A 14,400-nucleotide genomic window follows, 5' to 3' on the forward strand; every position below is an offset into this window, starting at 1 on the left:
ATTGCCCTTTGGTTGCAGGAAAATAATGCAAGTGATGCTCTGCAGATTGAACCTGCCACTGGGTGCAGCCTGACCTCACATCCCCGTGTCCCCATGGTGATTGACCATGGGCAGTCCCCCGAATCCTGCTCCCACCTTACTCTTGGGGGCTGGTGGTCCCACCTGGGTTAAACTGATGGCTCTAACCCACAGGTTGCAGAAATGATGTGTGTTTCCCTGGGGTGGCAAATACTTTGCAAAATATGACAGTTCACTTTTCCCACCCTGCTCAGGAGAAGCAGAAGACCTTCCTTCGGCTCTGTGAGGTGTGCCTTTCCATTCAACTCATTAAGATAAATATCTCCTCTGTTTCTTAAGTTCTCCAACACTTTCTTCATGCTCCTAAGCATATTTCCAACAACATGGATGTTGTTCAGTAGGCTGCGTGTGAGTGGACACGCCAGCTGCTGGGCTTCTTGCAGGCACAGCAGGTCCTTCTCCACGCAATCCAGCGGTGGGAAGCTCTGACCAACCAAACAGCTGCAAATGGGTATCCTCTTCTCAGCCCCTTGGGAAGGCATTGGATTTTGCCCACCACGGTGGAAACCATCTCCTGGTCATGGCTTTGAGTGGCCAGACTCAATGCTGGCAGGTGACAGTCCCTGCACGTGGTCTCAGACACAGCCAGAAATGTGGCAGGATGGGCAGCTGGATGGTCCCTGTGTTATTTGGAGAGGACTGCTTTACCGAGTCCATTTGCCAGCAGACACTGAGAGGTCTCAGGTCGCACCTCTGCCCCTCCATCCTCTTGCCTTTGCTGAAGGTGAGTTTCTGGGAGAGGAGAAAGCAGAGAGAAACCGGCACATCCTATTTTTCCTGGCTGTGAAAAGACCAGAGGCATCCCTGGCTCTCTTGATCAGGCTGGGTGTCGCACACTCAGCCAGCAGATGAGCATTTCTCTTTTTGTAAGCACTATTTGGACAGGATGGGGGTCAGTTTTATTTCTTGCTGGCAAAAACTAGTTGTCAGAGCATGACTATGAATGGTTCTCTATCCATGCAAAGGAAGGCGGTGGGACTTCCTTCAGGTTTATTAGGTTTGGCACTAGCATGGGTAGGACAGATTTTTTTGTTGTTTTTCTAACATCTCAGTAAAATTCTCGCTCTTTGCTGATTCCTGCTTGGTTAAAAAAAAAAACACACCACAATGTGGAGGGCAGGTGAATCAAGTGTTTCATTCAAAACCTCAGTTCTTGGCAGGAGGAGGGGAGAAAAACCCAAAGTATTAAAGCAGAGGGCAAGGAGGGCTGAATGCAGTCTCCTTGCTCAGGAAAGTTATTTTATTTCCTTTAAACTTGACCAGATCTATAGAAGATTAAAAAAAGTGAGGCTCACGGGTGTGCATCTGTCAGTAGGCAGCCTGCCCAAGGGCATGGGCAGCCGGCACGGAGAGCTGCTCGGGGCAATCTGGTTACTGCCAGGCTGGATCACGGCTGCTTGGAGAGGGCTGGAGGTGGCCACGAGGGCAGACAAGCAGCTTCTTTTAGCCCTCAACATGTCACAGGAGATGCCTGAGGGTTTGCCAGGTCCCTCATTGCTCCCAAACTTCTTTTGTCCCCGTCCTGGAGCCAGGCACAGCAAAACGTCAGGTCTGCAGGGATGGGCTGCACAGCCTGTGAGGGAACTTGGTTCCAGTCCAAATTACCTATCGCTGACTCCATGTTTTCTCATCTTGGCAAGCTGCAGCTTGGGAAGTTTGGACGCACGAACATTTCCCACGTATACCTCTTGAACCGCAGTAAATATTTGGGACTCTGCTCCTGGGGCTTGCTGAAATCAGCCGGAGGATCAGTAGTTGTCTGCATGCACGGATGTGGGGGCAGAGGGGCAGGTCGTCTGGCTCCCACCATCGCAGGCGATTGCGGTGTAGGATGACCTTTGCAAACATCTCTTGAAGTTAGGGAGGGGGCAAAGCTGTGCAGCCAGTCAGGCTGTGAACTGAAGATGGTTATTGAGGGAAGATGTCTGGCATTTGCGTATTATTGCTTGACTCCAGCCTAGACCTGTGTGGCATTTCTGCTGTGCATCCTTTTGCTTCTTTCGATGTAAGTTTTTAGGTCAATACAGTGGGGAAAATGGTTGCTCTTGAAATATTCCCTCAAAATCTGCCTACTTGCTCCAAGCAGTCCCTGGGCAAGTGCAGCGTAATTTATCTGAGCTGGCCTCAGAGGCCCTTCAGTCATGTCGTACAAGAACACAACAGAACCTTAAAACCCCTTCTGAGTCCCACCACACGCAGGGCATTGCAGACCAGGATGACCAAATGAGGCTCTGCATCATTCAGTGTCATAGATCATGGGCTCAGGGGTGACATCCTTTAACAGGGGACATTGCCAGGTGCATGTTCCCTCCTAACAACTAATGAAGCCCCCAGAGGAGTTGTCTCTTGTGCCTGGAGTCTCTCTTAGGATGTTGGTAAGTCATGGTCCTGCTCCAGGAGTGGAGCCTAGTTCGTGTCACATTTATTCACTCTCCTTTACTTGTAAGAGACTCTTTTTTTCCCCCCAAAGCACATTCATCAAGGCTGTGCAGCCAAAATTTCAAGGGCACTGTAGAGTCGGTACAAGAGAAATCTTGATATAAAATTTCAGTGTGATTTTTCTGAAGCTGATAACCACAAGATTGATGCAGAATCATTGGGGCAGAGTTTGGTCACAGGCAGCTGGTATAACGTAGATTGTATATAAAATACGCTAGTTCAATAAATCAGGTAGTATTCCCATAGCTGGAGCTGTCAGTGGTGAGCTCAGAAGGTAGAAAATTGCACTTATATTGACATAAAGTGAGGCAAGACTTCAAGAGCACTTCAGAGGTGGTTGGTCATGAAAGACAGGGGATGTTAATGCTATTTCTACTAATCTGCTGCCTTTGTTTCACTTTTCTTACCTCCCGCCAGGACCAGGAAGAAAATAAAGGAGCCACCAGCTGGCCGGAGTTTTATATCGACCAGCTGAATTCAATGGCTGCTGTAAGTATTTCCCCAATGCTTTGGCTCTTGTGAACCCCGTGTAGGGCAGCAGCGCTGCGGTGACATGCTGTGGCACAGCCAGCATCATGCCCGAGAGGGTGGCGAGTGCTGTAGCCACAAAGGTGCGACCTGGCTATTTTCAGCCTTTCGGGCCTGCGGATCTCTCAACAATTTGGAGTTGGCAATAGCTTGCAATTTGTCCTAGCAGTTGAGAAACCCCCAATGTAAGGATTTAAGGATATCATTCATTGGATCAACAGATACAGCTGGAAAACGGAGGCTTTTTCTATGGCAGGAAGGGCATCTCATCTTGCCCCTGGCTGGGAGGCTTCCAGACGGATAGTAAACAGCAGCTTTCGTTATAAAGCCACCGGACTGATTTTTAAAGACTCCGTTTGATTGTGCAATGCCAGTGGGGCACCAAGCTGCTGTGGTTGCTTTGAAGCCCATAGTTCCTGTGCTTTTTCGTGGATTCCTGCTACTTGCCTTGTTCCTGAGACACCCTTCTGTGCCGGGTGGCCACAGCGAAACATGACACTGTGGGTCCCTCACGGGACAGACAGATGTAATTTTATTAAATACTTTCTTGTCGAGATCGTGCCGGATGAGACAGAAATAGCACTGTTTTCTGTAGGAACTTTCTCCTCAGTTCAGAGCCCATCCATCCTCGCTCCTGCTTTTGGAGGTTGAAGGTGCTGAGGTTTGTGGCCACTGCACTAGGAGTGGGAGCAGCATGGAAAATGAAAAAGAAAAGCATCATTTTTCTTTTCCCCCTGCTATGTTTGCCCTGCTGTCATGGGGCCAGGGTGACAAGAAAGGTAGGGCTGGGTAGGGGAGTGGGGATGGAGATGGGGAGCAGGGGGCTGCAAGCCAGGAAGGGAGCGTGCTGCTTCCCTGTGGGAAGGCAGGGATGCCCAGGGCTGGCCGTGGGCTTCGGGTAAAGCCCTGAGCCTAAGCAGAGCTTGTGATCAAAGGCTGCCAGATGCCTGGAGGATGGCTTTGATCTCCCTGACACACTGCTGAAGAGGAGCTGGGTTAAATGTGGGGGCCAGCACAGCTCTTCATATCTGCTGGAACCTTCTTCCCCTCCCTTGGCTTAGCCTTGGCCGGTGTTGGCAGGGCTCACCCTGACACCTCCGAGGGCCCAGCGCCATCGGATGGTGCAGGAGTCACCTGGGGTGTTGCTTTAGCTGTGGCCTTAGTTGCATGAGTTGGGGTGAGCAAGCCATACCCCATGCACACGTGGGACTGCAGGCAGCCGTGCTACCTGGGTAAAGCCACGGGAGCCAGGATCCCGGCCCCCAGTGCTGGCCTGATAGCAAAATCCAGTGTGGCAGGTGCCAAGGGCATCCCCTGCACGCAGCCACTGTCCCCAGCCTGGATGCACATTAGCGGGTTGCATTGGGAGACCTGGGAGCGACAGGGTTGGCAGAACCCACCTAGCTGACCCCAAACGTGGCTTCAGTATTCCGTCCCCTCCCAGTTCTGGGGCATCCCATGGGCCCCTCGCCTCTGCAGGGGCACATGGGTACCTGTTGGGATGCATGGGTGCCAGGGGAGGCTAAAGGACCCCTCCTTCTCCCCTGCCCCAATTTAGCACCTTCCCTCTGTGGACCACCAGTTGGTATTGACTTAGCCCCCTGCCTCCTCACGGCCCTCTCCAGCCCTGGAAACGCATTGAGATTCACATCACCTAGATGTCATCTGCAGCATCTCTGAGCGGGGTTCAGCCAGACACTTTCTAATGGGATACTGTGGTGGATTTATTTATCTCTTCCTTTTACAAAGTGTATTTCCTGGAGGAGGGTCATGGGTGGGAGAGGGGACATGCTGGGATTGACATCCAGAGCCCATGAGTTGAGAAGCTCCTTACCTGAATTGTAACCTTCCCCTCTCGCTGCTCTGAGTCTGAGAGTTGCAGGGGAACAGCCGCAAGCATCCTCCAACATGGGCTTGTCTGGATGAGTTGCAGGTCAGCAATTTGGGGTGACACCACTCCTACCTGCAGGGTGTTAACTCTGGAACTTAATGATCACATAGGACAACGCTAAGTGTGTCCTCTCAAGGTGTCCCAGCTGTCCCAGGTGTCTCAAGGCAGTGAAGCCTATTGTCTACCAGGGCTTGCTGTGGGGTGAGGACTGGTCTGGGGAAGAGGGCGCTGGGTTCCTGTGGAATCACTCAGCACCGGCAAATGTTCATTTCCGGCTGTTTTGAAACAAAACCCAAGTGGCCGGGGAGATGCAAGGCCATCAGCAAAGCCAACGTGGGTTGGAGTATCGTGCACTTGTGATGCACCAAACACTCACAGCTTAATTGTACATGTGCTAGCGAGCTGTCTGGGTGCTTGCAGGCAGCATCTTCAACCTAAAACAATGCGTTCACTCTGCTGTCCCCAGTCCAGACCATCTCCTTGCAGACCGTGGGGTTTTTCCAAACTGCCCCTTTTCCCAAGTCCTGCGATTGCCATAAGGATCTGGACTTTTAGACTTCAAGAGTTGGCTTAAGGTCTCAGCTCTGTCCCCGCAGCTTGGCATGGCGGGTGGCGGGCGCTCCTGCTCCTCTGGCAGGAGCTTTGCAGGGAAACCTCTCCTCTCACATCTGCCTTTCTCCTTGCGCAGAGAAAATCACTGATCGCCTTGGAAAAAGAAGACGAGGAGGAGAGAAATAAAACAATTGAAAGTTTGAAGACTGCACTGCGGACAAAACCAATGAGGTAAATCCTTTCTGTTTCCTGGCTTTATTGCCATGGTCATGGCTTTGGATTTGAGTTATCTGGCAGAGCGGGGGGTTAAATAGAAATATAAATAATATAAATGGGGGCTGCACAGGACAAGGGAAGCAAGGACCCTGAAACAGCACTTGTTTTTTTCAGTTCACCTCCTCTCATTTTGTTCCTTGTCCTACGTCCTTTTAGTGGCCAGGAGCCGCATCTGTTCAGGCAAATCAGGCGACTTCTTTTTTTTTTCAAGTTTGCTTTTGTTCTCATTGGAACAAAATTTAAAAATTCCTTCCAGATTGAATTTAAAAAAAAAAAATCCAATTTTTGTTGGTCAACCAGGCCCTTTGTTTCAACTTCTCTCGTGCTTTTTAAAGGAATAAAATCACATGAATCTTCAGGCTTTTATGAAATTAAAAAAAAATAAAATGTTGCTAGGAGGTTTTGATGGGGAGGATAAAGAAAGAGCGGGACTCTTTCTGAATGTAGTTTTTCCTAAATTCAGTTTCTCTGGAGTCTGCATGCACACATCTGTAAAACCTTTAAGATGCCTCAGGTCGACATTATCTGATGGGAAAATGTTTCACTAAGACATGCGTGACTTGGTCTGGTTATGGAAGAAACAAATTTGCAGTTGCTTGCAAATACATTCCCCTCTTCCATTTCTCTTTTGCAATGTTTCTGGTGATGGTACTTGGTAAGAAATTCCCAGAGCCAAGGGCGAGCGCCCGATTTCTGTGAAACCTGGACTTCTTGGGTGCTGGTTCCCCGCAGTTCCCTGGGAGCAGGGCTGGTACCCAGCCATGAAACTTTACAAAGTCCTTAAAAGTGGTTTGCAAGTCTGTCTCACTGGAAGTCAGAATGATCCGCAGACTCTGTAGAAAATTTTACCTGTTGGACCTGCTTTTGCTCCCAGGGAGGTGAAGCTCAAATTTCCTATTGACTTTGGCTGGAAGAAGAGCAGGCTAAGAAGCAGAGAAATCAGTTTTCCCTCAGCCTGCAACTACCCCTTTTGTTGCTGCGCATCAACATGGCTTGTTTCGAATTAAAATCATCCCAGTGCTGGGATGTTCTTGGCTCATTTGCTTTCCGAGCCCGTGCCTTTTGCCAAACCAGAATCCACCCAGCCTGGATGGCATTGGGCAGGGAGGTCCTAAAACGCCTGAGCAGTGTGCAGTGTTGCATCTGCCTGCTCTAGTGAATCCGCCTGGGGCGCTGCCGTGCGTTTGCTGGCTGCTTTCTATTTAGCAGCGTTATAAGTCATCATAAGAATCAGAAATCCCTTAAAATTGGTGAGATACACCTAAGGGAGGAGAAGGATGTGGATGCTGAGTCAGGAGAGGTAGCAGGAGGCAGAAAGTCTGACAGGCGTCATGGACATGGGCTCAGCTGACGTTGGGGGGTGTCTGCGGCTGACGAGGAGGCGACTCCAGGGCTTGGGAGCATCTTCCAGTCCTGTGCAAAACTGGTCCCAAGCAAGTGAGATTTAAGACTCAGGTTGGGGACTGGGAAGGTTTTGCAGCAGCGTGGCTGCAAACTCCTAACCTCCACTCTGGGGCTTGTGGTGGTGGCTTGGTTAGCTGGTCCTCTTCCAAATATCCTATCTCTGGACAACCTTGTGCAGGTGATGCCTGGTTGCTAAGATTTTTGCAACCTTGTCCCTGTGCTCTAAGCTTGCAGGCTTTCTACTGTCCAAAGTCCAGGAAAAAATAGATGAGAAGCTTCTGGGTTTACAACAACAGACAAATCAGCCCTGTTTGAGGGTAAAAGAGTCCTTTAGCATTTGGTTTTAAATCTAAAACCCCTCTTTCTGACAGGTTTGTAACCCGGTTCATCGACCTGGATGGCTTGTCGTGTATTCTGAACTTTCTCAAAAGCATGGACTATGAGACGGCAGAGTCTCGAATACATACCTCGCTCATTGGATGTATAAAAGCACTAATGAACAACTCCCTGGGCCGGGCTCACGTCCTGGCCCATTCGGAGAGTATTAACGTAATCGCTCAGAGTCTGAGCACGGAGAATATTAAGACGAAGGTGGCAGTGCTGGAAATCATGGGCGCTGTGTGCCTGGTTCCCGGGGGCCACAAAAAGGTACTGGAGGCAATGCTGCACTACCAGAAATATGCCAGCGAACGGACTCGTTTTCAGGTAGGTGGGTCTCGACTCACCCCTCAGCTCCCAAAATTTGACTTTCTTGTCCCTTCCTCCTCCTAGACATCTAATAAATGCTGCTTGCAGATGATTTATTATGACCGTTTGCAACTTAGATACTCTGGGAATTACTCCAGAGCCATGTCTGAGGAGATCTGCAGCTGAGCAAAGAGTGAGGAACCAGTTATTTAAGGCAGCAACCCCCCTGCCCCCAAAAAATGCTTGCTTATGCAGAGTTGCTGGGATTGCAGCTCTGCAAGGCTGTATCACATCTGGATGGGCTGATGTTAGCCAAAGTGGGTGCTGGGGTGGGCTGCATTACAGCAGGCAGCAGCTGATGATCCATCACCAGCGGGTTGCTACAGGGGCTGTAGGAGCATCACGAGGAGTTGTTCCTGCATGCGTCCCCTGCCCATTTGTGCAGCATTGGGGCTGTCACTGGGCGTTTAACTGATGTTGCATGTTTGGCAGACGCTGATCAATGACTTGGACAAGAGCACGGGGCGGTATCGGGACGAAGTGAGCCTCAAGACAGCCATCATGTCCTTCATCAACGCAGTCCTGAGCCAGGGGGCAGGCGTGGTGAGCGCCAGGGCTCTTGGAGAGGGAGGTGTTTTGGTGGGTTTGGTTTTTTTTTTTATTTCTGAAGACATGCACCTTGTTTCATTGACCCCACAACTGTCCCCTTGCAGGAAAGCTTGGATTTCAGACTCCATCTGAGATACGAATTTCTCATGCTCGGGATCCAGCCAGTCATTGATAAACTAAGAGAGCATGAAAATTCAACCCTCGACCGGTGAGTAGTTTACCCCCAGCCCACTCATTGGTTTCGCCCTTGCCTTGCGCCCTTGCTTTCTGGTTTCTGGACTTGGCCTTTGGGGAAAGCATGTGGGTCTAGACTCACCCCTCTCGAGGAAATTCTTTGCTGTCACCAGAGAGAGGGGGGGAAACTCCGGCATGGTTTTGTTGGGCTCTAAGGTAGGGTTGAGCTGGGAAGGATGTGCCAGCGGGGGCCTGGGGGATGCTGCCAGCCCTTCTCCTCCTCTTCTTGTCCCAAAAGGCTTCTTGAACAGGCTGTAATGACTGGAAGCTCGAGAATGAAGATCCAGTTGATGTTTCAAGTCGCGCTTGTCTCTGGGCTGCTGCCAGACTGACTGCCTGCAATTTGTTAATTTGTCACATTCATATCTGCTTTTAACAGTCTTTTTTTTTTTTCCCCTTTTCTTTCCTCAGGCACTTAGATTTTTTTGAAATGCTTAGAAATGAAGATGAACTGGAATTTGCCAAAAGATTTGAGCTGGTGAGTACAAACGTTTCTGATGCAGATGCTGGCACTCAATGTAGTGGTTCTTTTTAAAAGCATTTACGTGGCCTGGGACGAAGTGCAGTCTTGTGGATAAAATCTGGCGGTTGGAAATCTGTCTCCTGTTGCCCTGTTCTGTTGCAACCTTCATCCTACAGTCTGCTTCACCCCCCTTCTCCCCTGGCTGCCGTCCAGAGCTCTTTGCTCCTTGCAGGGCAGTGGGGCTTTTCTGTCCCTCAGGCGTGGGGTGGGGATGGTTTGTGGGGTTTGGAGGTGAGACTTGGGAAACAGACGGTTCCGTTGCTGGTCCGATGGCCTGACCTCGCTTCACTCCCGTTCGCAGGTTCACATCGACACCAAAAGTGCAACTCAGATGTTTGAGCTGACGAGGAAGAGGCTGACACACACCGAGGCATACCCGCACTTTATGTCTATCCTGCACCACTGTCTCCAAATGCCTTGTGAGTCCCAGGGGAGGCAAGGAAACCCACGGCTGCCGGGGGGCTTGGCAGCCCACATCTCCTCCCCAGGGGTGGCAGCAACCTCCCTGCAGCTCCCCTCATCTCTCCCCTCCTTCCCCTCCAGATAAAAGAAGCGGCAACACTGTCCAGTACTGGCTGCTGCTCGACAGGATCGTGCAGCAGATCGTCATCCAGAGTGACAAAGGGCAGGACCCCGACGCCACTCCCCTGGAAAACTTCAATATTAAAAATGTCGTCCGAATGTAAGTGCTCACCCGCCTTTTCCCAGGGCTGGCTGCTGAGCAGTACAACATGGGCCACCGTGGCTTTGCTGCCTCCCACTCCAGCAGGCGAGAGGGCCAGGGCTGGGGGTTACCCCTGCCAGTTTGGCATCATTTTGACCTCTTAAGCACAATGTGCAGGTGAATTAAGCTCAGCCTGTGTGTCCTCAGTAAGCTATTTCCCCCAACTGCTGCTGTCACTGTTCCTTATTCATCACTTACTGTCACCCGGTGGTTTTTCCGCTCCTCCGGTGGACATGTCAGCATCCCTGGAGCTGCTGAGACAGTGCTGCATCCTGGCCTGCAAAGCCCTGCCAGGGGGAGGCAGAGAGGAGGTGTTGGAAATACCACTTTGGGAGCCTTAAATCCCACAGCTCAGGCTTGTTCAATTGTGTTTCTTGCTGGTGATGGCCGCTTGTTTACTGCGGTAGATTGTCTCATTGTGCTACTTGTCTTTTCCTTTTAGGTTAGTCAATGAAAATGAAGTGAAGCAGTGGAAAGAGCAAGCAGAAAAAATGCGGAAAGGTGAGTGATGGAGAGATATACAGTGTTAACTTGAATATTGGTGTGCACGGTAACCTAAACTAGTAACATATACATGTATTTTGCTGGATGGACTCTGCAGGCTTTATTGAGTGGCTGATACAATATCACACTATGGGGCTGACAAGGGAAATGGGGAAAGTAGACATTCATTTTTTCATGGGGAAGCCCTGGCTGGGGTATTAAGGCATAGCACACACTCACTTTTCTTAACTGCGCAGCTTCTCCACAGGGCAGCATGGGGCTTAGTCCCCTGCACGCTGTCGTTTGCCAAAAGGGGAGTGTTTTTCACCCAAAAGTGGTCTCATGGGGCTGTTTCAGAGCACACCGAACTTCAGCAGAAGCTGGAGAAGAAGGAGCGGGAGTGTGATGCCAAGGCCCAGGAGAAGGAAGAAATGATGCAGACGCTGAACAAGATGAAGGAGAAGCTGGAGAAGGAGTCCAGCGAGCACAAGCAGGTCAAGCAGCAGGTGGCAGATCTCACGGCACAGCTCCATGAGATGAGCAGGGTAAGGCCCCAAACCTCCTCACCATCATGGCCCAGTCCCAACCCCCACGCAAACACCATGGGGTGATTTCTAGAGGCTGAGCTGCACAGGGGACTGAAAAAGGTGCTTGGTGAGAGGGCCACCACAATGTCCATCCCTGGTGATGGGGTGATTTCACCTCTCCAGCTGCATTGGACCTCAGTCAGGAGTGCTGAAGCCTTTGGGTGCTTCCAATGCTGGTTAACTTTTTACAAAAAATTTTAAAAATAGGCATAGGGGCATTTTTTGGGTGGTGTCCCCTGCTCCACATGACCGGTCCGCCCTCCTCTTTCTCTTCCAGAGGGCGATCTGTGCTGCCGGACCTGGAGGACCTCCTTTGCCACCAGGAGCTCCTGGTGGCCCTTTACCTTCTCCAGCTCCGGGATCCCTCCTTCCCCCTCCACCACCACCACCAGGGGTGTGTCCCCCACCACCTCCACCACCACCACCCCCTCCAGGTGGCCCCCCACCACCCCCTGGCCCCCCACCCCTGGATGGGGTGATGCCTCCACCTGGAGCACCTCTGGGCTTGGCCCTCAAGAAGAAGAACATCCCACAGCCGACGAACGCCCTAAAGTCCTTCAACTGGTCCAAGCTGCCAGAGGTAAGCCGGGCAATAATTCAGGCAGTGAAACTGGAGGTTTCAGATGACCACCCGGTGCCACAGGGGCCGGTGGGCAGGGGACCCCTGACCTGCAATCCTCCTGCTGTCTTGCAGAACAAGCTGGCAGGCACTGTGTGGACCGACATAGATGACACAAAAGTGTTCAAAGTCCTGGACCTCGAAGACCTGGAAAGGACATTCTCTGCCTACCAAAGACAGCAGGTAATGCCTGGCCTGGGGCACGCACTGGGATCTGGGCAAGGAGCTGCCACTACAAGATCGCGCGGTTTCTCTTGTGGATTCAAAACATGTCTCCCATCATTATTTCATACCAATGCCATGCTTGCCAGATCGACTCGATCTGCTTTGTCCTCTCATCTGCATGCCAGTGCCTTTGCGTTGAAGTGGCCATTCATGGCTTGGTGTGCCCCTGACCACGCACCTGACCACGTGTGTCTTGAAGATGGATCACCAAAAAAAACCCCAAAACCCCAAAAGATAGGGAATGTATGAAAATAGCCCCCAGATGTGGCCATGGTTGGGTAATATTTTTGGATCACTCTTAACAGCAACTGCTTCATGTCTCCGTATTCGGTGGAAAATTTCTATCCCTCTCTGGCCAAGAAGGACTAAGTTTTGCCCACATCTACCATGGGTGGATCTCGTCTTTTATTTTTGTTGTGAGCCCAGAGCAAAATGAGCTTTGAACAAAAAAGCAAATCTCAAACCAAAATAATGACACTGCAGGCAAAAGTCTCTGCTTTTTAATCTCATGCTCAAGCAATATGGCCCCAGTTTAGAAGGCATCAAAGCACATGAAGAAAATTAGACACTTATTTTACCCCAGGCAGGATCATGATGGGCAAAAGCAATGAGGTTTTCAAGAAGGCAAGAGAAAAAGCAAGGAGAGAGGCTGTAAAAAGTCACGTTCACCTGCTGAACGTCTGGCTGCATTGCTGGGAGGAGAGAACAGCTTGTCCCCCTCTTGCCAGGCTCAGGCAGAGGGACAGTGCTGGGAAGGGGTGGACCTGACACATAAGCTCCTTAGTCAACGTGAGAGTTTAATCTCTTCCAGAGGCTAATTGAGGGAAAGATCAGGGTGGATTAGAGCAGGGCAAATATCAAGAGTAACGCACCAGAGGTATGTGCTCCCCCAGTGTGTTTCAGGAATAGGTGACCACGGTGATGGCTCTTTTCCCCCAGGATTTTTGGAGCTTGACTCATGCCTACTGAAGGGCATATCTGAAGACGAGATGGAAATGGAAGGGAAGCAAGAATAGAAACCTGATGTGTCAGTGTGACAGTTTGCCCTCTGGCTTGCCTGCGTGAGTCCATGAATCACCTGGTGTGCTGCGGATTATTGCCAGGCAGGAATTTAAAAATAATTTGGCTTGGCTGAGGTCCTGCTGGGTGAAGTGGCTGGATAGGTTCAGGGCCAGCAAGTAGGGGGAGATGCTGCAAGGAGAGCTGTGACATGGGCTTTCACCCCAGATTGGATGAGGACCAAAAGGGAGGTGAACATAGGAGCCAGGGACTGGGGTGGGACTGGCAGAAGGTGCTGTGAGAGTGTCTGGAAGGGAGATTGGGAAAGAGGAGGTGAAATTCCACCCATAAGCTGCTGCTGGGGCTGGAGCCACCCTTGGGAGCATGATGCACAAGTTCCTTGTGGCTCACCCAGGCTTTGTGGTAGCACGGTTTTGTGTGAGTTGAGTGATGGGACACGTTCCCCTGGACCCGAGGGTAGATGATTGCTCACCTGCGAGTCCCCAGGGTGCTCCCACTTGCTGTCCCAGCGTGGGGAGGGGGTGGCTGGCTGCATGCCCCAGTGTTGCTGGCAGCACAACTCTGCAGACTGCTGCTGTGCACACACCAGCACGAGGGGTTAGATGCGCTCCTTGTGATAACACTTGTGCAGCACGAGGCACTTCGCGCATGGTGGGGGGCTGGGGGAGCTCCAAGTGAATGGCCTGTCCCTGCAGGGAAGGACAATCAACTAACGCCTTCATAACTTGCAGCGTTTTCGAGCTGTAGCAAAAGTTGGTTTCCATCCTGAGCAAGCAGGGGAGGAGCGGGGATTTCTCCTCCCTGCTCTCTGTTTTGAGCTCTTGGCCAAAAATCACTTGCTCACTGATCGCACCCCTCGCTTGTCTTGAGACATGACGTTTGCAGGTCCTGGGGCATCGGGGGCTGACTGTCTGCCCGTGCCCCGAGCAAACCGGGGCTCCGAAACTACGTGGCCGGGTGGTGCATCACCGTGGCTGGTGTCCCAGCGGGGTTTGGCAGCAGCGTGCAGACATGTGTGTGGTGCAGAGAGCTCTCTGAGCCCCCTCCGAGTGGCTGTTGTGCAGCTGCTGTTGATAGGATTTGGCTGGTTTTATTGCCATAGTGCCTGGGAATCCCTAAGTAGTGCACAGACCCAAGACTTAATGATGTACTTAATTTTAAGCATCTCTTTAAATGCTTTGCCCACGTCACAGGCTGGGATGTAAACGCAGGCTATAAAGTGAGCTCTGCAGCTCTCGGGAAAGGCCCTTTCCACGCAGGGAGGGCAGGAGCCCTCTGGGCTTCCTGGGGCTCAGGTTGGAAGCATCCCTGCCCCATGCTGTCAGGAGAGCCCGTATCCTCCCTGTCCTCCCTGCCAAAGCTCTGCAGATGTCCCCATCCCTGATGGAGGGCTCAGCCCCGCAGCTGTGTGTGATACCAGTGTTTACCAATCTTGCTCGATATAACAGAAAAATCTGCAGGATCTCTGCATTTCAGGCTGTCGTGAGGACCCAGCAGGACTGGGGGTAGCTGCTTGAAGAC

General features: G+C 51.4%; 1 protein-coding gene across 2 annotated transcripts in view; it reads left to right on the forward strand.

Annotated features, from left to right (window-relative positions):
* DAAM1 (dishevelled associated activator of morphogenesis 1) overlaps positions 1 to 14,400 on the forward strand; it is a gene marked incomplete at its 5' end in the record, with an annotated part of 58,231 nt that overhangs the window by 24,165 nt on the left and 19,666 nt on the right. For both annotated transcript variants that reach the window (XM_082485222.1, XM_082485223.1), the window contains 12 exons: positions 2,935 to 3,006; positions 5,625 to 5,719; positions 7,540 to 7,873; positions 8,348 to 8,458; positions 8,569 to 8,672; positions 9,110 to 9,176; positions 9,523 to 9,640; positions 9,765 to 9,903; positions 10,388 to 10,446; positions 10,786 to 10,973; positions 11,293 to 11,595; positions 11,710 to 11,817. In XM_082485222.1, the coding sequence (XP_082341348.1) occupies positions 2,935 to 3,006; positions 5,625 to 5,719; positions 7,540 to 7,873; positions 8,348 to 8,458; positions 8,569 to 8,672; positions 9,110 to 9,176; positions 9,523 to 9,640; positions 9,765 to 9,903; positions 10,388 to 10,446; positions 10,786 to 10,973; positions 11,293 to 11,595; positions 11,710 to 11,817 (1,698 nt within the window). The remainder of the gene's footprint in view (positions 1 to 2,934; positions 3,007 to 5,624; positions 5,720 to 7,539; positions 7,874 to 8,347; positions 8,459 to 8,568; positions 8,673 to 9,109; positions 9,177 to 9,522; positions 9,641 to 9,764; positions 9,904 to 10,387; positions 10,447 to 10,785; positions 10,974 to 11,292; positions 11,596 to 11,709; positions 11,818 to 14,400) is intronic.

The sequence above is a fragment of the Vanellus vanellus genome, assembly GCF_965231255.1.
Source record: "Vanellus vanellus genome assembly, chromosome: 6".
Taxonomy (NCBI): domain Eukaryota; kingdom Metazoa; phylum Chordata; class Aves; order Charadriiformes; family Charadriidae; genus Vanellus; species Vanellus vanellus.